At 50.4% G+C, this 23,452-nt stretch overlaps 1 protein-coding gene across 1 annotated transcript in view; it reads right to left on the bottom strand.

Moving 5' to 3' along the window:
• Window positions 1–16,990: 16,990 nt before the first annotated feature.
• The window catches only part of LZTS1 (leucine zipper tumor suppressor 1), a 67,022-nt gene continuing 60,560 nt past the window's right edge, over window positions 16,991–23,452 (bottom strand). Inside the window, exon 4 of the mRNA XM_064272731.1 lies at window positions 16,991–21,594. Coding sequence (XP_064128801.1) covers window positions 20,920–21,594 — 675 coding nt within the window. The 3' untranslated portion in view covers window positions 16,991–20,919. The remainder of the gene's footprint in view (window positions 21,595–23,452) is intronic.

Raw genomic sequence — 23,452 nt, 5'->3', positions numbered from 1 at the left:
CGTACGACAGGGTTCTGTTCTGTCGACTCCATTTAAGTGGGTTCTGACATTAAGTCAAATACCTCGTTTTTGTTTTTTAGTTTTTATTATTATTGCCTTTCATTATCAGTATCTATGTAAATCCAATCTTTGTCCTTGGGGGTTGGAAACATATATAAACTTACAGATATGATGACATCAGCAAATTACTTGCTGCAACATTGTATGTAGTATATATTACTAAAGGACGGTGGTAAGTGTAGTTTGTCGTAACTCAAATACATTGTAAGTCCGAGACTACCTATGATAAGTATTAAGTACCTTGCCCGAGGTCATACAGGTAATATGTGATCAACCGTGCTTTAACTCACAGCTTGCTAAGGTAAGAAGGTCCATGACCAGGACCCTTAAGTCTTGTCAAAGAAATGAGACCAATGTCCATTTTTCTTAGTGGAGTGGTTAACTTTAGGCTATCAGAATTGTATTCCTAAATGAAATTGCTTGAGGGAGAGGGACTCGGGACTAAGAACAAAACAGTAAACCCTAGTGACCCTGAACTCTCTTCTCTGCACACGCACTACCACTGCTCCCAAACAGATCAGAAGAGAGACCTCAAGAGCTTCCACAGTGGTGGTCAGCATGGCAGCTTTAAGGTCCAGTCCACCTTGGCCACCAAGAAGACCTCTCACTTCTGCTACATGACACCCACTGAGGCGAAGGACACAGAGCAGAGGGACGGCAGTGACTATGGAACCCTCGCAGTCTCAGGACAAGACAGGAATCCTACACTTTCTGAAAGGCTAGGAAGGCGTCACGGAGCAGATATCAGCTCCAGGAAGCCTTTACCCCCACAGGCTCCAGAATCTGGGTGACACAGCCCTGTCCCCTCCAAGAGAGGCTGTCTTGCCTGAGGAGAAGCTCTTGGGAGGCACAGCCCTCCACATGACACCCAGACTGTGGCTGAGCATGCGGGAGAGAGGGAACCCACGTTCCCCAGCTCCGACTGGGTCCTTAGACCCCTAATGCCAAGCCACCACTGCTTTTGGTTTGGTCATTGATGACATCTAGTGAATGTGTGCCTCACCAGCTCTTTAGGAGCTAGAAGCACTCCTGAACTCAGTGCCCTAAAAGAGAAGATGAGGGCTCAAATCTTAACCCTAAGAAGTTGACTGACACCTTCATGGCACCCAAAAACCAAACCAAACCTGTTGCCATCGAGTCAACTCCAACTCATAGCGACCTTATAGGACAGAGTAGAACTGCCCCATAGGGTTTCCAAGGAGTGGCTGGTGGATATGAACACCGATCTTTTGGTGAGCAGCCATAGCTCTTAACCATTGCACCACCAGGACTCCTCTAATAGGGAATACTAATTTGTTCATATAGTCCTAGGAAGGGCCAGATATGTCCTTATCAAGCTGCTCTCTTGTCTTACCCTTTCTTCCCCTCCTGTCCCCCTCCCCCAAATCCACAGACTCACATTCTCAAACTGACAGTTATAACCCACACTGTAGCCCTTGGGGCTGTTCAGCCAGAGTTCCTTCTGCTAATTTGAGGGCCTGGGGTGAGGGAAGCTCGTTTCAGGTAGGCAGCTGCAACTTCTATCCTGGAGATCTTTTAAGGGCACAGAAAGGACTAGGGTTGGACTGGCCGTGAATGTGGAGAAGAGGCCTCGCAGTTACAAAAACCATCGCTAGCCAAGACTTAGACCCCTCGTCAGTTTGAAGTCCACGTCAGTCACTCAGGGAGCTATTTGGAGAAACTTAGACTAGCAGGAAAAACGCCTGGTGATCTACTTCCAAAAATCTGCCAGTGAAAAGCCTATGGCTCACAATGATTCTAACTGCAACCGACCCCGGGCATGGTGAAGGATTGGGCAGCGTTTCGTTGCATTGTTTCATTCTCGTGGGATCACCCTGAGTTGGGGACTACTCAACAGCAGCTAACAGTGACAATGAGACTAGCCATATGCAATTAGCAGGGATGTCTGTGTGTCTGAACAGGGTGCCAGTACTTTTAATCCTGTTTTAATAATAAAACCCACTTAAAGTTTGGTTTTATTATCTTAATAAAAAAACCAAACTTTAAAACAAATCGCCTTGTGATTCTAGATGCATTTCCACTATTTACCACAGGGGGTCAGTGGAGTGTACAGGAAAAGCAAACGTTTTTAGGAGCAAACTTCAGGCCTCTGGTGGTCCAGTGGTTAAGAGCTATGGCTGCTAACCAAAAGGCTGGCACTTCGAATCTACCAGTCGTTCCTTGGAAGCCCCATGGAGCAGTTCTACTGTGTTCTATAGGGTCACTATGAGTCGGAATCAACTTGACAGCAACAGGTGTGGTATGGTATGTGTGTGTTGGGGGATCCCTCCTTCTATATTCCTATCTGACTTCCATAGTGGGAATCATCCTAGGCTCCTTCCTACCCTGTTCCTTGCCTTCTTTGTAGTCCCAACAGATCTACATCTAGAGATACTTCCTGTGTTCTCTTCAGGGCATCCCTTCCACCTAGGACTGAATTCACTCATTTACTGTGTGTCAGACATTGGCCTAAACATTTACACGAATCATTTAACTATCAAAATAACCCTGTGATGTAGGCACAACTAGTTACCCTGTTTTGACAGATGACAAAATGGAAACAGAAGATTAAGAATGTTATCTGAAGTCCCACAGACAGAAAACGATGGAACCAGGGCTTTACCTGAGATGGTCCCCCTCTCCCCCTACCCCACCCAAGCCTGAGCCCCTAACTGCCATGTTAAGCCACCCATCGTGTTGTGTTAAATTACTAGGCTTTAAGTCAGCACAAGACTCTTAAGGAAAACTCTTAGCAGTTCCTGTTACCGAATATGTCCGCAGCTCTCCTCATGCAAGAGCACACCTCCTTCCTGCCTCTAGGCCCTGAGTCCCAAGCACACCCATTTCTTTGCCCAGATTAGTTATACTTCAAAACTATCTTGCCTTGGCTTTTCGTACCTCATCAGGAGGCTGCTCCTTTTATGGTCAAAATTTCACTCCATCCTCAAGACCCAATCCCAACACCCCCTCTTCAGAGCCCTCAGGGGCTTCTCCTGCTCCAGCCAGGACTAGTCCCCCTTCCCAGCAGTGCCCAGCGTGCTCACCTGGCGATGCCTCTCTCCCCCGGAGGCTGAGCTGCTGAAGGACTCAAGGACTGGGCCTTGTTTTACCTCAGCCAAGGCAGATAGACATTCGGTCCCTGAAGGAGGCTTCAGTGGCAGGGTAAGTGGTACAGGAATAGGAAATGGGAATGGAGGGAGGAAGGAATGCAGAAAGGAATTGTTTCTTGAGCACCTTGTCAGCATCCAGGATCGCCAGTTAGAGCATCCTGTCTGAGGCTTTCCTCTCACCCTTATATTAGCCCACTTTCTGGTGATTGTGCAGGGACTTAAACCTTTCTGGATACCCCCTTGGGTCCTCGTGGGGAAAGACAGAGCGTTAAACAGTATTGATAGGTGCTTTACATTTTTTTTTTTTTTTACATACACTTTTTTATGCCAGCTCCAAATAATCAGCTGAAAAAAAGCAAACCAAACCCGTTGCCACTGAGTCGACTCCAACTCATAGTAACCCTATAGGACAGAGTAGAACTGCCCCATTGAGTTTCCAAGCGGCACCTGGTGGATTCGAACTGCCAACCTTTTGATTATTAGCCATAGCACTTAACCACTACACCAATTAAAAAAAAAAAAAAATTATTTATTTATTTATTTATTTTAGGCAGTCATAATTATTCCTATTTTACCAATGAGAAAACTGAGATCCGGGTTAGATCATGTGACCAAAGCCCCACAGAGCACTGAGTACCAGCAAGTCACCATACTTGCCTTGTCTCAGGTGTTGGCTCTGGCCTCCGGTGTGGTGAAGCCCTGAAGCTGGACGCGGAACCTAATGGGTGTCACTTGAGCAGCCAGCAGGGACCCCTCTGGTGCAAGTGAGCCTGAATCTGTACCTCCTTATGGCCAAGTTCACTCACTGATTTTAATTAAAACCACCAAATGTCCTGTCCCCCTTTCATGGCCCCGCCCAGATGCCCCCAGGAGCTGTGGAGAAATAAGCAGCTTGTTAAACAAAGAGCCACGCGTGCCCTCCCCCACCCCAGCCCATCACAGAGGCCGGGCAGCAGGTATCTAAGCAAATGGGGAAACGGACCACAGCTGCTGCCGCCTAGTATGTTAAACACTGTTTTCTTAATTTCCCTTCCCCGCTTAAGTGGTGATTAACAAGGTCTGCCAGTGGGCCTGATCCCTTCCAGCCACCTGATTTCAGGCCCTGGGTACCCCAGAGAGAGGAGAGCAGCTGTCAGGCCGCCCTTCCGTCAGGGCCAGGCCGGCGGGGCGGCAGATGCAGGCCGCGATTATTCAGGGACCCCTGGGCTGAGGGGCAGGAGGCGACCATTTGCACTTCAAAGGGGACGGGCCCCAGTTCCTCACTCTGGGGACCTGAGTCTATTCCGGGGAAAATCATGTTGCTTTGAGTGAGTTACCCACCCGGGCCCCACCCCCTTCTTAACATGACAGGGTTTTAAACAACCCCTAAGAGTTAAAGTCCACTTGCTAGACACTCCCAGGGACACGCCTCTGTCTAGCAGCTCTTCTGTTTTGATCTGGACCTTGCCATGTTAGACTCTGACCTTTATGTAGCCCCACTATGTACTTTACCCGGCCCTGGTGCCTCAGTGGCTTAGAGCTCAGCTGCTAACCAAAAGATCGGCAGTTCAAATCCACCAGCAATTCCTTGGAAATTGTATGGGGCAGTTCTACTCCGTCATTTGGTTTTTGGTTTTTTATGTACTTTACAGGAGCCCTGGGGGTGCAGTGGTTAAGAGATCGGGGGTTCAAACGCATCATGTGGCTCTGGAGGAGAAAAAACCTGAAAATCACTCCCTTAAGATTATAGCCTAGGAGACCTTATGGGGCAGTTCTATTCCGTCACATGGTGGCACTGTGAATCGAAATCAACTTCGAGGCACCTAAGGACAATAACAGGCACTTAAGAGTTTCCCTGGGTGGTGCAAACGGTTAGGTGCGCGGCTGCTAACTGAAAGGTTGGCAGTTCAATCCACCCAGAAATCCTTCCGAAGAAAGGCCTGGCCTGGCACTCTAGTTCCAAAAAATCCGCCAAGGAGCACAGTTTTTACTCGGACACACAGAGGGTCTTCATGAGTCAGAGTAGACTCAACGGCAAGGGGTTTGGTCTTTTGGTATATGCGCTTTTACACATTTAATTTCAATCCGTACAACACCTTGAAAGGTAGGTAGTATTATCCCTATTTTACTAAATTGGAAACTGAGGCTCAGAGAGGTTATGTGACTTCCCAGGGTCAGATAGCTAAAAAGTCACAGAGCCTCTGCTGCCTCCACCTACCACACACACTTCTTGGCAAAGTTTCACCAGGACCCCACTATAGCATGATAACACCACCGCCCCCAAAGCAGCCTATCTTTTGTGGTTGAGGAGACAAGCTGAGCTGAACTCTCCCCTCAGCTCCCGGGGCTCTCATTCCCATCCCACCCCTTCCTCTATCCCCCCACATTCTCTTCTTCCTCCCCTTCCCCAGCCCATCTCTGTCTGACAAGCCCCACAGTAATTAAGGTGTGACTGCAGCCCTGAAACCACAAAATGAAAGGAAAAGATTGGCCTAGAAGCGAAGAGCGTACCTCCTCTGCTCAAATCAATCTCCTCCGCCCTCTCCCAGGCTCCCCACACTCTGTTTGTACAGCCTCCAACAGTCTGCCTCAAAGTGCTGTAATTTCTCTCATTTGTGTCTTCTCAACCAGACTGGGAACCCCTGAGGCCAAGAACCGGGGTGTTTGGCTCCCTTCCCCCCACTCCTCCCACTGTGGTCAATAAATGCTTGATTTAATTTGTGTGCCTCTTGTGCTGGTTAGTATTTGGGGATTCAAAGGAAATTAGCACCCTCAAGAAGCTTACAGTCTAGAGGCAACCATGAAGGTGAAGACTGGCTTCAACTACTTCAGAGGCCTGAGTCAGCGCTGAAAGCCAGCGGGGCGCCAGGGCCTGGACCGGCCCAGAGCAGGGGCCCTGTGTCAGTTTTGTCTCCACTGCTTAAAAGCTGCTGGTCTTGTTAACCTCTGTGAAATAGGGTAATTGCAGTCCTGTATACCTCACCAGGCAGGTGTGAGGAATTCAGGGCAGAATGGTGTTTACCTTGCTTACCAGACCCTCTGTAGTGAACAATTTCACATTTTCACAACATCAAAGATTCTGCTTCTAAGTTTGGCTGGCATTTGTCTCTTTTCCAACCCCACAGCACCCTTCTAGAAAATCAAAGCCTCTTTCCAAATTCACAATCCCTGACAAGAGAGGGTGATCCAGCAAGCAAGGTAAGCATGGGCTTACTTGTGCTTACTTATGAATCTGTAGTGCAAATTTCACATCTTTGATGTGGGTGAAACCCATGTGGAATTGTTCGCTACAGATTCGTAAGTAAGCACAAGTAAGCCCGTGCTTACCTTGCTTATTGGGTCATCTGCTCCTGATGAGGAAGTGACGATGCTGTGCAGACTGGAAGATTCTGTCCCCTGTAAGACACCTTCCACCACTCATACTCACACTGGCAGGAGGTGACCTAGTTGGTCAGGATGAATGCTGCTGGCATCCCCACACACAACCTCAGTCCCCTAATCACAACTGAACAGCGCACTTCAAAACATCCTGGGTCCTCCCTTTCCCAAGTCCCTGGCATTCTGGGAAGTGGATGTGGGTCTGTGGATTATCCAGGAAGATTTACCCTTCAATTGGGCTGTTAGGATCTTGGTGGGAGCAGGAGGTTGAAACCGTTGGAAACAATTCTCAGAGGTGTTGGTATCTTTCTCCCTCCCTCCTCTCCTGTCCTGACTACCTCAGGAGGTACAGATTGGAGCAAGGTGAGGTGGAAAAATGACCAAGTGGGAATCAAGACAAACTGTTGTTCCAACAGTCACTAACCACATGAGTGACCCTCGGCAAGTCTCCCATTCAGGCCATCTGCGAAGTGGGGATAACACTTCTCACAGCACAGCATTGTCACAAGGCCACTTGGAAGAGTACAAAGTGTCATCAACAGAACGAATATGCTGCCTTTCAGCTTCCAGAGTCACCCCTTCCCATTGGTGTCCCTGAGAGAAAGAGGAGCGCCAGTTACGGTGCCTGCCCCTCAGTGTCAAACGGACACAAAGCAAGGGGATCTCTCCTGATGCTGGTTCCTCCCCAACCTCCTTCCCAGGCTGCTGAAGTGGCCTTAATGATCTCCACTTACCTCATTAGGCTGTTTAATGAAGAGCCCTCTGCCCTCCCCTAGGACGGCCTTCCCCATTGTTGCAGCCGTTTGTCCCCCTGCCTCTCCCCATTATGTCCCTGCAGCAGCCTCTCCTCTGTGAGAGCACAATGTAGCTGGAAATGGCCACTTCCTCCATCATTTACTGCCAGGATGGCCCTACCAGGCAGTCTGAGGGGTGAAAGCCTTTGAAAAGCACCTTCTTGCCTTCACACACCATGACCCCGTAGGCAGGAGGAGCTGGGCCCACAGTGGCTAAGGGGGTTGCTCAAAGTCACTTGGTAGAATTGATAATGGAGCCTCAGTGGGAAGTCTGCCTCTTCATCCAGAACTCATTCTGCCCTAGTTCTGAGCACCTACCGTGGCTGAGCAGTACTAGGCTGGCTTCTGGGGCTGATGTTTCAAAGCATAAAGATGGGGCCCTGCTCATAATATACTCACAGCTGAACTGGCTCTCAAGAAGAATGCTTGCTTTGGGGAAACCCAAAGAACAACCACGATTCCGAGTTCCCCTTCCCTACCCAGCCCAAATCCCACCCTTACCCTCCTCCAGAGAAGGGCTAGACTAGATGTCCTTCAAATGCCTCAAGTTCCACTGCTGGAGGTTTGGTGGGGATATCCATGAAGTCCTTACAGCTGCCTGTCACCAGCACAGTGTAGGCCTTCAACACATGTTCCTTCTCTATAGTTTCCCTGAGCCCATAAATGGATTTGGTCCTTGGCAGTGGGCATCACTGAGCAGCTACACATTATTCTGGATGTAGGAAGAGGAGGAGTTGGGAATGTAGCCCCACACTTCAAGGCTTTGCCCAGGACTCGCAGCTTGGTCTTAGTGCCGTCCTCAGAGGGCTTGGAGGCTGGGAGGTAAGAAGTAGGATGAAGCTTCCTCCCACATCCCTAAGGCTTTGGTTTGTGGTGCAGAGCTCAGAGTTGGGGGGGAGGGAGTAATGATGGTGGCACAGAGAGGAGAAAAAGTGAGGGAGGGTGGTAAAGGCCACAGTGGGTCCCGCAGGTCCCCTGCCAGATCTGAAACACTCCTCCCACCTGTTGGGAGTATAGTGGCTGCACCTCTCAGCCGAGGCCCTCCCTGAGGCTTACCCTCGGCTGAAGAGAACCTCCTTGCCCACGGCCACCCTTCTCTCCCAGGGCAGCCACAGGCAATGGCTGGCCCATGTTGACATGGGGTGAGGGTGGGGGGTGTAATGACCCGGCCCTCTCACCCCAACTTTGGTAAGGGTCCACTAAGCTCTTTGTTGTGACTGCCGCATGTTTCCATTTCTCCCTCTACTCAATCCTGCTAGCTTCGGCTCCCCCAGGTGTCCACAGGAGACAACTCCTGGTCTCTTTCTCAGTTGGCTTCCTGGGGAACTTCACTGTGTCACACAGGCACTTCTGGAGGTTAGCCTGTTGCCTGGTGAGGGGTAGGTATGAACCGAAAGCAAAGGAAGGAATGTAGTACCCCCACGCAACATAGAACCCCCTATTGTGGATTGAATTGTGTTCCCCCCCCAAAAAAACGTGTCAATTTGGCTAGGCTATGATTCCCAGTATTGTGTGGCTGTTCTCCACCTTGTGATCTGGTGTAATATTCCTGTGTGTTGTAAATCCTAGTATCTGTCTGTGGTTAATTAGGGTGGGATGCAACACCCTTACTCAGGTCATAGGCCTGATCTAATATAAGGGGAATTTCCCTGGGGCATGGCCTGCGTCACCTTTTTTCTTACAAGAGATAAAAGTAAAGGGAAGCAAGCAGAGAAAGGGACTTCACACCACCAAGAAAGAAGAGCCGGGAGCAGAGCGCATCCATTGGACCTGGGGTCCTGGCACTGAGAAACTCCTAGACCAAGGAAAGACTGATGACAAGGACATTTCCCCAGAACCAACAGAGAGAGAAAGCCTTTCCCAGGAGCTTGTGCCCTGAATTCAGACTTCTAGCTTCCTACCCTTGGAGAGAATAAATTTCTGTTAAAACCACCCACTTGTGATATTTCTGTTATAGCAGTACTAGATAACTAGGGCACCCCCCAAGCTCCTACACATGTATGCATACACACACATACTCACACAAATACATGCACGTGCACATGCACACACACCTCAAGGTCTAATTTTAATATCAACTTTGAAGACGTCCAAAGACTATAGCAAAGGAACACCCTTTTTTACTGGTTTATCCAGCTGTGTGTGTGTGTGTGTGTGTGTGATATAGTTCTGCCCTTTGGTAGGGTAAGAAAATGTTCTACCAAAGATATTTTAAAGATAGCAGTATGAAATCAAGCCTGAGAATGTTTTACTTTTCTTGTGCCCAAGAAGCAGGAGGAGGGGAGAAGAGAGGTGGTAACCAAATTGGGAAAAAAGCAGGGCTTAGGTTTGGGGGAGACTTTACTGCGGTTTCTCTGAGTTGTCTTTCTGGGATGCCAGCTCTTGCTTGGATGGAGCCCCTCCCGCTTTCTAAGTATAGTCTTTGAGGCCCAGCCAGATGGGAGCTGGAGCCAGAATTTCCCTGGAAAGCATTTGCTTTCACAGGGAAAGGACCGGGAAGCTGGTAAAGGAGGCTGGTGGGATGGGAGATGGGAGAGGGGCTTAGAGCCGCCCGGGGCCTCTCCGCATTTGTTTCCATGGGATGTGCCTGGTTCCCCTTGGCTCTTTGTCTGTAAAATGAAGGGCTTGGCTAGATCATCCCCAATCATTTTTTCCAGTGCTGACCCTGTGTGCTGGGTCCAGTATGGCGGTGGTCAAAACTGGGAGCAGCTGGCCAAACACAGAAATGGAGACAAACATTTTTCAGGGGTCAGAAGATGGGTGCCTGGAGAGCTCTGAGCCACTCTTGATGGACACACACACACACACACACTCACACACACACACACAAAGACCCATTCCCTCGGGTCAATTCCAACTCATAGTGACCCTATGCAACAGGGCAGAACTGCCCCACAGGGTTTCCAAGGAGCAACTGGTAGATTCAAACTGCCATAGCTCTTAACCGCTGCACCACCAGGACTCTTGATGGATAGTGGGAGAGAAAAGCAAGGGGATCTTGAACAAAATTGTGACATTTGTCTTCTCATCCCTGCCTCCTCTTATGTGTCCACACCCAGCTTCATCCAGCGAACTCCTGATGCACAGCGATCATGCAACCCTGTTTTTCTCCAGTTGGGGAAATGTTTCAGAAACACATTCATTTACTCAGGTATCTCCTCTCCCCAGTATAGCCATACTTTTGAAAGCTAAAGACAAAGGTACGCATTTCTAATAGTGGAATTTCAGGACCTGTGACTGAAAGGGAATATGTTGAGGTGAGGGCGGGACCTCTCCTGTCTTCTCCCAGGTAGTCTATGGGATGCTGGGGAAGAGGTGCTCTGTGCCAGAACACAACCTCGTATGGATGGTCAGTGAAGGCTGGATCTGGGTGTGGTGTGGTAATAAGGGTGGAAAGAAGAGGCAGCCCAGCGTGGGAGTGAGAGCTTGCGCTTCGGATGCACACAGGTCTGGAGCTGTGACTCATGCAACGTACGCACTGAGGGATGAAATCCAAGTCACCTCACCTCTCTGAGCAGTTTCTTCATATGTAGAACGCAAGGTTGCTGTGAGGACTAAATGCAAGTGACAGGTTTGGGAAGTCATCCAGCCCCAGGTTTCCTGGTAGGAGAGCCGCCTCCTCTCCCAGCCTTTTTTGCTGTGCCCCATGAGTTTCTGCTTGGACAAAGCAATCAAGCAAAGGCAATCTGGACCTTACAACGCTACCCTCAGGCTATGTGTGTGCCACCTTGCTCTTGGCCCCCACAGCCCAAGAGGGTGCCACCTGAGTGATGGATTACAGCAGGCAAATTGTCCTGTTATTTTTGGTGTGGATTTCATTTGCTTCACCTGTCACTGATTACAAACGCTCTGGTGAGCCTACTTACCGCTCAATTAGCCATAATTGAGGCAGTGGGGGGCAGGGAGCAGAAGGGAGAAGGCAGTGGGGCTGTGTATAACTGTGCGTGTGTGTGCGCGCGAGCATGTACGCGTGCACGTGTGTGCCTGCCTATGTTCCGCCAGCACTGTGCCAAGGCTGAAAGAGGGGAGGAGAAAAGGGAGGAGGAAGAAGAAGGACTGGGAGGGAAGGAGGAGGCTGCACTAGGAGGAGGTGAATAAGGATTTGTAACTGGCTCCCTTTGGGCAGAGGGGGTTTTGGACAGTGTCACAGGCTGGCTCAGTCCCAGCTCTGCTCAACCACACCCCCTAGTAATCCCTTTTTGTTCATTTCTTCCCCTAGCTGTGCTCTCTCTCCCCAGGGCTTTCCCTCCACTGGCTCGCCTTCTGGAGAAAGGGATGGAGGGTGGTGGGGAGACAGCTGATCAGAACAAAATAAGCTGTTCCCCAAGGGTGGAGCTTTGCTGGGGCTCCTGGAGTCTGAGGCACAACTGTCACTCAGCACGGCTTTAAGCAGTGGCATTGTATTAACAAAGGATAATTATTGTAATAATCATTATGGTAGTCGTAATGAAAAATAATAGCAATATTTTAGCAAACTTTTTCAGGCATTATCTCATTTAATTGTCAAAACCACCCTCTGAAGCACAGAGAGGTTAAGTAAAGTCTCCAGGATCACACAGCTCAGCAGTGGTGGAATCTGGAAGTGAGCTCAGCTAGCTCTGCTTTTGCAGTTCAGGCATGTGCTCGCTCTGCCCTACTCTCTCCCATCGAAGCCCCTGCAACTGGGTCTCAGGATAGAGCACAGGACTCGGCAGCAGAGTGGGGTCCTTTCATAAAGACTGTGACTGACAAGATGAATGTCTCAGTGCTTATCAAGCGTATTATTGATGGCAGTTGTAATACATTAGAAAACGTACTTGGACCTATCTCCAGATTTAGATTTGGTGTGTTAGGTGTTGGAGCCATGAAGTGGAGAGACCTAAAAATCAGGCTAAGGGATTTGGACTTGAATCTGAGGTCAGTGGGGAGCCATTGAAGGTTCTAAGCATGGGAGGAACATGGCCAGAACTACATTGGAGGTGTAAATTTGACTGTTGTGTGTCAGATGGATTTAATGGACCAGAGTAGGGACAAAGAAACCAGCGGAGCTATTACAACCAGTGAGGCAACAAGCTCTAGGTCCATCATTAACTAGTTGCGTGACCTTGAGAATGTCTAGTGACCTTGAGAGACTCTGCTCGAAACTCTGGACCTCTTTCATGCATCTATAAAAGTGAGGTGGTTGGACTAGAAGATGCCCAAGATTACTGACTGCTTGGACATTCCGTGATACCTCTGATGGCCTCCAATGAACCGGTCATAGGAAGAAAAGGAGATGGTGGGAAGGCTTTAAAAGGTAGCTTCTACAGAATTTAGGGTCTGACTGGGTACAGAGATTGATGGACAGGCGGGGGTCAGTGATGGCTCCAAGCTGCAAGGAGGGAGTGGTAGAATAGGGATTTCTGGGGAAACCATCAGTATTACACAGTAGGCTGACTAAACATCTGTTCAGGGCCCCAGAAAAGCAACCCTTCCACCAAACATAACAAAAAAAGAAAAAAAAAAAAGAATAAGAAGAAAGAAAAATATGAAGGGAGAAAGGGAAGGAGGGAGAAGGGAGAGAGACGGAGAGACAAGTCCGGGTTAGTTCATTAAAGCTGAACATTTTTCAATGAACTTACCTAGAAAGAAGCTGTTTTAATTTCATCATCCATATAGGGATTGTGACATTTTGCAAAATTTTGCTTTTAATTTCCATGTGAGGAAGAAGGATGTCTAAGGTTTAAGGCTTTTTAAAGGTCTTCATTGGGAAGTGATGGAAGGAGTTGTTTTTTGGAGAGGGGTCTGCTGGTATTGTACATGTTGCTCAGGGGAAATGTCATGGATTGAATTATGTCCCCCCAAAATATGTGTCAACTTGGCTAGGCCATGATTTCCAGTATTGTGTGGTTGTCCTCCATCTTGTGATCTAATTCTCCTATGTGTTGTAAATCCTAATCTCTGCCTGTGGTTAATGAGGCAAGATTAGGTTATGTTAAAGAGGATTAGAGTGGGATGCAACACCCTTTCTTAGGTCACAGCTTTGATCTGATGTAAGGGGAGTGTCTTAGTCATCTAGTGCTGCTATAACAGAAATACCACAAGTGGATGGCTTTAACAAAGAGAAATTTATTCTCTCACTGTCTAGGAGGCCACAAGTCCAAATTCAGGGTGTCAGGGGAAGGCTTTCTCTCTCTGTTGGCTCTTGGAGAAGGTCCTTGTCAGGCAGTTTCCCTGGGGTGTAGTCTACATCACCTTTTATCTCATGAGAGATAAAAGGAGAGAGAAGTGAATACAGAGAGGGGAACCTCATACCACCAAGAAAGAAGTGCTGAAAGTTTGACTCGTCCTTTGGCCCTGGGGTCTGTGTGCTGAGAAGCTCCTAGACCAGGGGAAGATTGATGACAAAAGCCTTCCCCCAGAGCTGACGGAGAGAAAAAGGCTTCCCCTGGACTGGCATCCTGAATTCAGACTTCTAGCCTTCTGAGCTGTGAGAGAACAAATTTCTGTTCGTTAAAGCCACCTACTTGTGGTATTTCAGTTATAGTAGCACTAGATAACTAATACAGGAAGTAACAATAGAAGCTGAGGTTAGAGATGGGAAGATTCAAGTCACCTGTTAAAAAAGATGTCTGCTGAGGCCCTTAGATGAGAATTCCAGGAGAAGGAACCGGAACAGGGGGCTCCAAGTTAGGGATGGACAATGGCTGGTAAAGTCTCCCAGGATCTTGAAATAAGGGGACATGTGTGGTTCTCCAACGGTCCTTTCCCTGTACCAATTTTCCCCACCCCACTCCCTCACTCTATGCGCAGCTGCTTATATATCACCTTTATTGCCTTTGTGGCCCTTACTATAGGAATCCCTGGGTGGCGCAAATCGTTAAGGCTCTTGGCAGCTAACCCAAAGGTTTCCACTTCACCCAGAGGTACCTCGGAAGAAAGACCTGGAGATCTACTTCTGAAAAATCAGCCGTTGAAAACCCTATGGTGCACAGTACTACTCATGACACACACAGGGTCTCCATGAGTCAGCATCAACTCAACCCAATTGTTTTGTTTTTTAGCACTTATGATAATGGGAATCATCTTGTTTACTTCTAGAACCTAAGCTCCCTAAGGGGAAAGAACCTAGCCTGTTTGTTCTGTATTCCTGCTGTCTAGAACAGGGTTTGGTATAAAGTCGGGGCTCAATGCGTATTTGCTGAATGAATACACACATGCATGTTTGAGTGGATGAGTGGTTGGATGGGTGGATGGGTGGATGGGTGGATGGATGGATAGGTGGATGGATGAATGGATGAAATGTGATATTTCAGGCCTTGTGATGCCTGGGGTAGAGAGAAATTTGGGGGCAGCACAACCTTCCTCAAATAACTCAGAAAGCACCTGCTGCTGAGGACTTGGGGCTGATCGTCAATCTGCCTCCCTCCTCACACGCACAGTATGCAGAAGCCTGTCGAAGCTGGATAAAAATACCCTGAGAGGCTGCACTCTGCTGCTGGCGGAGGCTGGGATTGAGCCGTGGGTTGTCAGGGGAAGCAGGAGTCTCTCTCTCTCATTTCCACTTTGTTCTTTCTCTCTTAATTTTTTTTTCTAATAATCAGGTTTGGGGGACTCCCTGAAGACTGTCCTCGACAGCACACATAGGAGAAGAGGGTATCCTCTGAAGGAGAGGAGTGGGGAAAAGCTTTCACTCCGCAGCTTCCTAGACCTCTTCCAACTGGGTCAATCTTTTCCATGGCCCAGCCCTGCTTTTATATTAGGATCCCTGGTGGTGCAGGAGCCCTGGTGGTGCAGTGGTTAACAGGTCAGCAGTTTGAATCCAACAACCGCTTCTTGGAAACCCTATGGAACAGTTCTACTCTGTCCTATAGTTGCTATGAGTTGGAATTGACTCAATAGCAATGGGTTTGGTTTTTTGGTTTGGTGGTGCAGTGGTTAAGCCTCAGTTGCTAACCAAAGGGTCGGTGGTTCAAACCACCAGGCATTCCTCAGGCGAAAGATGTGGCAGTCTGCCATGGTAAAGATTTACAGCCTTGGAAACCCTGTGGGGCAGCTCTACTCTGTCCTATAGGATCCCTATGAGTCGGGGTCAATGGCAACAGGTTTCTTTGCTTTTATATTATCCCTGGCCCTTTGGATGGAGAGAACCCTGTCAGATGGCAAAAAAAAAAAAAAACAGGCTGCTAGAGGGGGTTTTGATTTTTTCTATGCCACATAACATGTTATTCTTGTTGTGTGCCACCAAGTCCATTCTGACTCAGTGACCCTATCTATAGGACAGAGTAGAACTGCCCAGTAGAATTTCCAAAACATATGACACAGAATTTAGTGACTTCAAATGGCCATGTTACATGGTCCTGGTTCTGTGGGAGGAGTTCCTGCTGGGCGGGGTGGGGAGAGCTCTGCTCCATGTGGTGTCTGTGTCATTCACGCAGCTGCCTGGCAGGGGTGCTGGATGGATGGGCCCCTCCCGCTCCACCTGGTCTCTCCAGCAGGGTAGCTGGGCATCTTACGTGGCAGCTCACGTTCCCCAAGAGTACAAAAGGGGAAGCTGCCAGGGCTTCTAAGCTGAGCTGGGAACTGGCAGAGTCTCCCTTCGGCTGAATCCGATTGGTTAAAGTGAGTCACAGCCCTGCGTGAATTTCAGGGGTGGGTGGGGCTGCACTAGGTGTGATTAGTGGGAGACAAGTTTCATTGGCGATCCCCAGCAGAATAGCCTAGCTGCTGTGGGCCAGGTCTAGGCAGAAGGGTAGGCAGGTGACATGACCCCTTTGCCCCCACTCCTTTGTGGTGAATTGGAAAGAGCCGGGGTTTGGGAATAGAACAGAGGTGGACTTCTATCCCGGCCCCACTTGTCAGCTGCCTGTGCTTCTTTGGGCATTGGAGGCTCACAGTGACCGGCCTTCCCGCCTCTCTGACCTCAGTCCTGACTGGTTGCTGTGAGGGCAGGTAGGGAGCCCTCCACCGGTGGGACAGCTCAGTTCCCTCCACCGCGTGAATGTCTGTCAGGCAGAGCTGTTTCTGGATGCAGTATCTTTCCCTCCTTTGCATTCCTCTTACATCCCAGCCATTATGGATTGTCCCCCTCCCCCCCCCAAAAAAATGTGTATAGGGTGGATCCTAAACCTAATCACTTCTGAGTTATAAAAAGACACCATGTGAAGATCGTTTATAAGCTCAAGGTTGTCAAGGAAACAAGGAAGGAAGTGACAAGGAAAGAACACAGGAAGGAATTGACACATGATGGAACTGACATAGCCAAGACCCTGATTTCAGCATTTAGCCTCCAGAACTGTAAAAATAAATTAGTTTTTTAAAGCCAACCACTTGTGGTATTTGTGTTACAGCGGTACTAGGCAACTAAGACACCACCCTTGTCCCCAAGGCCCGCTCCTGCCTGCCACCTTCCCTTCCCACACCACAGTCCATACTGGTCTTTCCCACCTTGGAGGCCTGGACATCTACCCCTCATGTGCCCCATGGCTGCCTTGCGTTGCTAATCTTCTATTTGTCCTTCTGTATCCTGCCACCTGAGTAGGGACCCTCGAGGTCTCGAATCTGAGCCAGAGGCAGAAAGGAATACTTGTCATGGTGAACTAGGCAGGCTGGTGCTGAGAAGACTGGACAGATGGTTGGGGTGGTGACTGCTCCTTCCCAGCTAGGAGGCCCTGGGGTAGTGGCAACAATAGCCTTTCTGGTCTCCTGCCAAAGAGGCCATATGCAACAGACCAAGGAAGTGGCTGGTGAGGTGGGCTGCTGATGGAGTGATGCAGGAGAGGCAGTGGGGGTAGTTTTTTTTGGAGAAGACCCTTCTGCCTTGGTCTCCTTTCCCCTTCCTCCAGGTCAGCCCAGGGCCCACTTTACAGATAAAGTCAGCGGGGGGTGAGTGGCAAGGACAAGCTTGAAGTCAGGTTTACGTCTGTGTAACCCCAAGGCCCATGCTTTTCCCACTTCCCTATCCCAAGTTCACCCAGGCCTGCCTCACCCCCTTTGCTGGCGGAAACCGCATAACCTTTCTTGATCAAGATGTAGAGGGCCCAAGGTGCTGCCAGCCTGTAGTGAGGGGACAGATGGGTCAGGGTCAGACAAAGATGGCTACAGACAGCATGAGAAACGGCATTCTTTACTCATAAATAAAAACATAAAATTACCAGAAATAGTTTACATGGCCAGAAAAATGGCATTGAAAATAAAATGAAGCTGGCAAAAGCAAAGCAAACCACCACCAAAACAATAAAGAGAATACTATCTATGTACACACTCTTCCAAATGCCAGTCCATCCAAAGCCAGCCTCTGCTGGGCCTTCCAGCTTTGCCTGAGGGTGCCGCACAAAGACCAATGCAGAAGAGGCAAGGAGAGCAGGCTCCTCTTGTCCAAGGGCACAGCCTCTAAGCTGACAGCACTGGCTTAGGAGAGCTCAGGGCCCAGGAAGTCTCCCTTCTGCACACTGCTCCTCCAGCAGCTCACCCTGGCTTACCTTTGGACAACTCTCTCCAAGAGATGACTGATAATGGAGGCCCAGGCTGGGGCCCAGGACAAGGCAGGGCAGGGCCCGGAGGCTCAGCAAGCGCCTGGGAGGCAGGCGGAGCAGCCCCACCAGAGCCCAGAGGAGAGACAGCTCCCAGTCCCTGCACAAGCTCTGTGCCCACGGGTGCCAGGCAGGAGTTCGCTTACAGGACACAGTCCCCGGAGGAGAGAGCCACAGCCGGGACCCCTGAGAGTCTGATCATCCCATTTCCAAGGCCTGAGCAGAGTCCTCGTGGTGAGGCGGTGCTTTTTCTTTGCAGAGAAAGGGATCGTTTTCAGGCCAGGGATTCTTTAGGGAGCAGGGCAGCCAGTCAGACAGAGTAGAGTGGCAAGCGTGCCAGCAGAGGCAGGTGAGCTCAAAGGGAGGGCAGAGAGCCCTCGCCGGCCTGAGGCTGAGCCCACTCTGAGGCCTATGGTGGCCTGACAGTCCCAGTCCCCGCTCAGCTCTGCTGTCCAAGGTCCCCTTTGGGGGAGGCTGAGTTTGGCAGCGTCCAAGAGCAGTGAAGATGTTTTTCCACAGAGAAGGGAAGAAAAACCACATGGAAACGAGGTCACTACGTCAACAGGACACCTTACACTCTGGGGTCTCGGGCTGATGCAGCCCAAGGAGGGCATTTGCCACGTCGGACTGTGTGCCAGGCCTGGGCCAGAATGTGCGGGGTGGCCTGGGGAAGGCAGCGCTCCCCTGGGTGGAGGGTGAGGGCACACCACGCAGAGGCAGGCTCTGTGCAGACGCAGCCCTTCCCAGGCTGAGCGTCGCCTCTCCTGAGGCCAGGCCTTGGGGGCAGAGCACTGGGCCTCTGGCTACTCCTCCCTGGGGGGTGTGCACCTGGGGAGGGGACAGCCAGCCACTTTTTCCCTGTGGGGCAATGTCACTGGGAAGGACAAGAACAAGGCACAGGCTGGTGTGACATGGAGGAGACTAGGGGCTGGGAATGACTTGGTGAGCAGAATGGAGGATGTTGAGAGGGCTTTTGTCCTGTCAATTCCAGGTTTAAACTGAGCCTGTGACTAAGAGCAATGGTTTGAAATTCCAGAAAACCTCCTCTGTCATGTGAGGGCAGAGAACAGGCACAGCTTAACCCCAGGGACTGGAAGGCAGACAGCCAGCCCCAAGGAAGGTGGCCCTGCCCACAGCCACACTCAGGGAAGGAGCTGTGGTGGGACTGTGGGCAAGAAGAGAAGCAGCCCCCACCTCCCCCTGGGGCCTCTGAGAACGGGGCAGGGCCAGAGGAGCGGAAGTGGAGAGTGGCCTGGGACTGTGAAGGCCCCCTGACTTTCCCATCCCCAACTCTTCCACCTCAGCCAACCCTCTCAGCAGGCAGGCAGGAGGCTCAGGAATCCAGCAAGGGCTGGTGTCTTAAGAACAGCAGCTGTGGTTAGAGTCAAAAATAGAACATCGAACAGCCTGGCTGCCTGCTAGCTAGATCTGCTTGCTTCTGAAAAGACGAGAAAGAAAAAGAAAAGAAAATTCCCTGCACCAAGCAACTGAGAAACTCTACCTTCTCTCTCCCCCACCACCTTTGTACCTTTCAGAAGAGAAACCTCAACGCCCCCAGGCACTGACCCACCCCCTAGGAAAGCTCTCTAGATTCTTTATAGTTCTGGGGCTCAGGAGGGGCTCCCGGGGAAGGGAGGACAGCTGGTGGCCTTGAGCTCTTCATAAGGCTGTTTATGCCCCTCTTGTTCTCCCAGCCTGGGGCTCCAGCCCATCGGCACCTCAGGGGCCCCTCCTAACCTATAAGACTCTGGTTTGAACGTAGCACTGAAGATGATATACAGAAACCAGGCTCAGAGGACCACAGGCAAAGGTGGAAAATGCCCAGATCATACACATACCATCTTAGTGGGTATGGGTTACTCTGGGTGGTAAGCAAGGTCCCTGGGTAGCACAAACAGCTGGGCTTGGCTGCTAATTAAAGGCTGGTGGTTCAAACCCACCCAGCAGCACTGCAGAAGAAAGACCTGGCGATCTGCTTCTGTAAAGATCACAGCCAAGCAAACCCTATGGAGCGGTTCTACTCCACAACATATGGAGTTGCTATGAATCGGAATAGACTCGACAGCAGCGTGTTTGGCTTTTGTTGATTCTGGGTGGCAGGCAAAAGGCTGACCGTTGGGAGGGAGGATTTAGAGTAGCCACTGGCCAACTCTGAACCAGGCAGGGAAGTCCCTACCTGAAGCCCTACTGGGAAAGATCAGGAGGCTTCTGCTGGAACAACTGGAGAGCCTGGCCCTCCCTGTGTCAGGCTGCCTTTAACTTTCCTTCCCAACACCCACTCCAGGGCCTCATGTCTATGGCTTTAAGAAGAGTGGTCTGTGAGGTCAAAGATCACCAGCTGTCCAAGGCTGCTCATCTCCAGTCAGGCCCAGGAGGGAGAAGCTGGAGCCCAGGGTCCGGCCAGTACCTGCTATGATCGTCACTACTTAGCCTCTCCCTTTGACTTCCTCTCGGTCTTGCCAAGTCTCAACACTCCTGGATTGCCCCAGCTCTACCCTCCTCTTTGTGGCTTGCTAGGGTGCGGGCAGCTCTGATGTTGCCAAGCAAGCTCTGCACACCTCACTCCAACCTCTCCACCTTGCCGCAGCCAGAGGAAAAGAGCTCAGGTTATGGTGGGGTCAGACTCCAAGGCTTCTGGTCAGGAATGGCTTCCTTCCATTCCCAAGGCATCCCAAGGTGTCCAGGGAAAAGAAAGTTGTGAAAGACAGACAGAAGGGAGCTTCTCTCCTTGGGGTCACACAGCATCTGTGGCAGTCACCACCTTCCCTGGGAAAGGCTGTCCCTGTTTCCAATGGCTCATGTCAGCTCCCCAAGGCCTCTGTTGGGGGAGCCCTTAACCAAAGCATGGACACCCCTGTACCCCATCTCTTGGGAAGGCTAGGGGAGTCAGAGCCGTTTTCTGGTATGTTCTACTGGGTTTTCAAGCACTAGGACATTGCAAAGGAGAGAAAGACTGTCTCACAAGCCCTCCCTCCCACTCCAGGCTCTTCATCTGTGTTCCAAGGTTGGCTTCGCAGGGAACTGAGCTGCTGAGCAGGGAGACTGGGAGGGAGCTCAGCACCCCTGTTGCCAGTGCCAGGTCCCGGCCCTCCCTCTCCTAGGCACCCCTCAGATTTCGGTGGCTATGATGTCCTCATAGGGGATGTCAGCCCCTTCAAGGTCAATCTCGAAAGACCCTCCTGCACCCTCCCCGTGGGCCAGCTGCTGCAGGGCCTTCTCCAGGCGCTGGTTGCGCTGGTACATGGCCAAGTAGCTCTGCTGTAGCTGCTTCTGGTACTGGATCACCTTCTCCTTCTCCTCCTTCCACACCAGCCGCTCGTGCTGGAAGCCCGAGGACAGCTGGTCATGGCCTTGACGCTCCTCCTTCAGCTCGGCCCGCAGCCGCTCCAATTCCCGCTGCAGGGCAGGGATGTCCTCGGAGAAGGTGGCCCCGGCCCCCAGCCCAGCACCCAGGACCCCCAGAGGAGCCCCCTCTCGCTGCAGGGCGGCCTGGGCCCGCAGCTCCAGCAGCTCCTGCTCTAGCAGGTTCACCTTCTCGCGCAGCAGCTCAGATTCATTCTTCTTGCGCTGTAGCTCGTTCTCGCAGACCTCCAGCTCCAGGCCCTTGGTGCGCAGAGCACTCTCCAGGTCCTGTGTCTTCAGCTCCATACCCTCCAGCTTGCCACGAGCATCCTTCAGCTGTGCCTTCAGATTGAGGATCTCGCTGGCCTTGGCATTGACCTCTGTCTGGGACTCCTTCAACTGCTGCTTCAGGAGCGAGATTTCGCCTGACTTCTGGCACACCTGCCAAGGGTGGGAGTTGGGAGAAGAGAGAAGATGCCAAGAGGTGAGCGTCCTCAACACAGGGGAAGTAGTATCTTAACTGCCTAAGAAAATGAAGCTCGTCCTGAAATGGTGCCTTAGTTAAGAGTCCCCAAACCTAGTGGTCTGGATGACACGTGACAGTCAAACCAAAAAACCAAACCCACTGTCGTGAAGTCAATTCCAACTCATAGCGACCCCACAGAACAGAGTAGAAGGGCCCACAGAGTTTCCAAGGCTGTAAATCTTTACAGAAGCAGACTGCCACATCTTTCTCTTGCCGAAAGTCTGGTGGGTTTGAACTACTGACCTTTCGGTTAACAATGAATGCTTAACCTCTGTGCCACTAGGGCTCCAGATGTTCATGAAGGCCAAGTCCCTCTAAAGATGTCTTTCATTCTCCCAGCTTGGTCCATCACAGGCCTGCCTCATCCCCAGGTCAGGGTTTAAATCTCAATCGGCAGTCAAACCCAAGACTGCGTGTAAATCAAAGAGTCCTGGCTCAATTTACCCACTGCTGCAGCTCCATCGTCCACATTAACACCAATGGTCTCGATTTCAGCGTCGGTCTGATTTCTATCATCCACGTTTATGGCCAAACCCTCTGAGCTCACTCCTACTCCCTACACATACCCAGCTCTCCTCTTCTGGGGTAAAGGCTATATTCACATATTTACCACCGTATCCCCAGGGACTAAAGCACCATGCCTAGCTCAGGGACAGCGCCCAATAAAGAACTGCTCGATTATGGATTATTGTATTCTTCACCTGCCTTAAGCTTCCACCATTTCTAGTCCTATACCTCAGCAAACTTTGGCAAAAAGCATTGATGCAAACCAAAGCACTCCGTCAGAACCACTTGTCTCTGGGGTCTTGGCCATTTAGGGTCATGGCTGACTCAAAAGCCAGTCTGGTGGGCTGCCTCAACAGTGCTTACTGCTGTCCTATGGCGAGTGGCCATGATGAAGGTGAGGACCTGGGCCACTCCAGAATGGGTTCTCAGAACAAGACTGGAAGCCACCTTCACTTGTCCGCTCATGTGAGAACCTCTCCCTTTCTCTCAGGAACTGCCGCTGGAACACTGCACAGGTCAGCCCCACCCACAATACTTACATGGGACACTGGGATGCTTTCCCATGTCCAAGCTGTACTCACTCCATGGCGGAGGCAGTAGAGAGGCATGGCTGAGGCATGGGCTCTGAAACAGACTGCCTGTGTCTAAATCCTGGCTCTACCACTTAGGAGCCCAGGGATCTGGGATCACCACTATGGTGGCAATACAGAGTAGTGATTAAAAATGTGAACTCAGGGGCCGAACTGTTAGAATCAAATTGTAGCTCTGATACTTAATATGCAGTGACCTTGGGCAGGTCACTATTTGCTATCATAACCACTTTGAGCCTCAGTTTCCTAAATTATACATTAAGGATCACTAAAAGTAATCCTCATAAGGTTGTTGGGATTAGATGAGAGGACCTAGGACATGGCACTTAATAAACACTCCATAAGTTATTATTATTATTACAAACATGTTAACAATAATATGCTTATGCATCGTAAGTTATTTTATATATATATATATTTTTTTTTTATGACATTGCCTGACTAGACAACCTGGGAACAAGATCACAGCAATGTCCACCTTGGCTTCAGAAAGGGCAACGAGGATGGATGGCTAACACGACACTAGGTAGATCTCTGAGAGGCCTGAAAGTGCCCCTGAGCCTTGTCTGGGAAAGCACTGCTGTGTCAACACCAGTGGGACAGAGGAAAGACACTGACATGGTTGATACTTGTCTCTCTGAGAAACCCAGCAAAACAGAAAAGGGCTCTCCCTTCC

The sequence above is a fragment of the Loxodonta africana genome, chromosome 19 (genome assembly GCF_030014295.1).
Source record: "Loxodonta africana isolate mLoxAfr1 chromosome 19, mLoxAfr1.hap2, whole genome shotgun sequence".
Taxonomy (NCBI): Eukaryota; Metazoa; Chordata; class Mammalia; order Proboscidea; family Elephantidae; genus Loxodonta; species Loxodonta africana.
Note: the sequence above shows the minus strand (reverse complement) of the source record. Positions and strands in the feature narration are given on the sequence as shown.